Source organism: Calidris pugnax, unplaced genomic scaffold, assembly GCF_001431845.1.
Source record: "Calidris pugnax isolate Ruff unplaced genomic scaffold, ASM143184v1 scaffold89, whole genome shotgun sequence".
In the NCBI taxonomy this organism is placed as follows: domain Eukaryota; kingdom Metazoa; phylum Chordata; class Aves; order Charadriiformes; family Scolopacidae; genus Calidris; species Calidris pugnax.
The window spans coordinates 1466611-1468089 of record NW_015090865.1 but is presented as its reverse complement, the minus strand read 5'-3'; the positions used below and the strand labels follow the sequence as shown (position 1 = coordinate 1468089).

The 1479-nt window shown below is 66.1% G+C and overlaps 1 protein-coding gene across 1 annotated transcript; it reads right to left on the bottom strand.

Moving 5' to 3' along the window:
* Positions 1-65: 65 nt before the first annotated feature.
* Positions 66-1208, bottom strand: NANOS1 (nanos homolog 1 (Drosophila)). The gene has a single exon (XM_014945240.1). It carries the CDS (start codon positions 1159-1161, stop codon positions 373-375), a length of 789 nt encoding a protein of 262 aa, XP_014800726.1. The 5' UTR covers positions 1162-1208; the 3' UTR covers positions 66-372.
* Positions 1209-1479: the final 271 nt, after the last annotated feature.

The following is a 1479-nucleotide window of genomic DNA, read 5'->3' as shown; positions in this document are numbered from 1 at the left end:
CCGTAAATCCGTTTCTGTAAAAATCACATATATTTATATATATATTTGGTTGTTTTCTTTTTTTGTTTGTTTTTGTTTTTTTTTTTTTCTTTTCTTACAATAAACAAACACAGTGCATCTGAGCTGCGCAATTCCCGCGGCCCGGCGCCGGGTTCCGCGCGGGCCAGCGCGCAACCAGACGCCCCCGGCGACCGGCCCTGCGCCCCCGCTCGCCACTCTCCGCCTTTAATATATATATATATTAATGTGCGAAAGAACAAGGAAAAAAAAAAAAAACCAAACCAAACCCAAACCCGCCATCCGCTTCAAAGACAAAAACCCAAAGGAAAGAGCCGGGGGGATATCGGGGCCGCCCCCCCGGGGTCCTAGTGCTTAACGCCCCTTCTTCCCCAGGGCGGTCCGGGCGTGTTGTTTGAGCTGTTTGGCCGCCTGCATTTTGGAGAGGGGACAGTACTTGATGGTGTGGGCATTGTCGCCGCTGGCCCCGCAGAGGGGGCAGGTGTAACGGCGCAGCACCGGGCAGAGGACGCGGCCGTCGGGTCCCTTGAGGATGTGGGTGGTGTAAAGGGCCACCGCCTCCTTGTTGTTCCGGCAGAAGACGCAGACCTGCAGCTCGGGTTTGAGCAAACGGGAGGAAGCCCGCGGGTGGTTCGGCAGCCGCCCCGCCACCACCAGACCCCCCCAAGAGTGGGGTGAGCCCTCCCGGCCCGGGTGATCCCCCGAGCAGTCGAAGAGCACGGCGGTGGCGGCGGCGGGACCCCCGCGCCCGGGGAAAGGGCTGAAATCGGCGAAGCGCTCCTCCAGCAGGCTCTCGCCGTGGTGGTGGTGATGATGATGGTGGTGATGCCCGCACAGGTCTAGCTCCTGCAAGTCCAGCGCGCCCTCGAAGTACGGCCCCGCCGCCTCTTCTTCCTCCTCCTCTTCCTCCTCCTCCTCCTCCTCGGCCGCCGCCACTACCACCGAGGGGGGCTCGGCGCCGAAGGCCTTGCCGGGACGCACGGCCTTGGTGATGAGGGTGGCCAAGCCCAGGTAGTCGTTCCAGGAGTTGAAGACGTTCCCGCAGGCGCTGTGACTCCGCCCGCCGTAGCGGGGGCCCGGCAGGCACTCCACGGCCGGCAGGTGCCGGTGCTGCTCCAGCTTGCCGCCGGGAAAAGCCTCCATGGGGGTGCTGGTGGTGGTGCCGCCGCTCCCCCCCACCCCGGCTGCGGTGCGGGGTTCGCACCGGAGCCTCTCCCCGCCCCCCCCACCCCCGCACCCCGCTCCGCTCCGCCGGGCTCCGCTCCCGCCTCTGCCCGCGCGCGGCCCCGCGCTGCGCCTCAAATAGGGGGCGGGGGCGGGAAGCGGAGGGCGGCCGCCGCGCTGCTATTGGTCGGCGGACGGAGCACCCCCGGAGCTCATTGGCTGGCGGGAGGGGCGGGGAGGGAGGGGGCGGGGCTGGGTGCGGCTCGCGGAGGGTCCGCACCGCTCCGTGTCCCCGGG

Excerpts from the sequence above, each read along its gene's own strand:
- NANOS1 (XM_014945240.1), bottom strand. The coding sequence starts at position 1,161 with ATGGAGGCTTTTCCCGGCGGCAAGCTGGAGCAGCACCGGCACCTGCCG.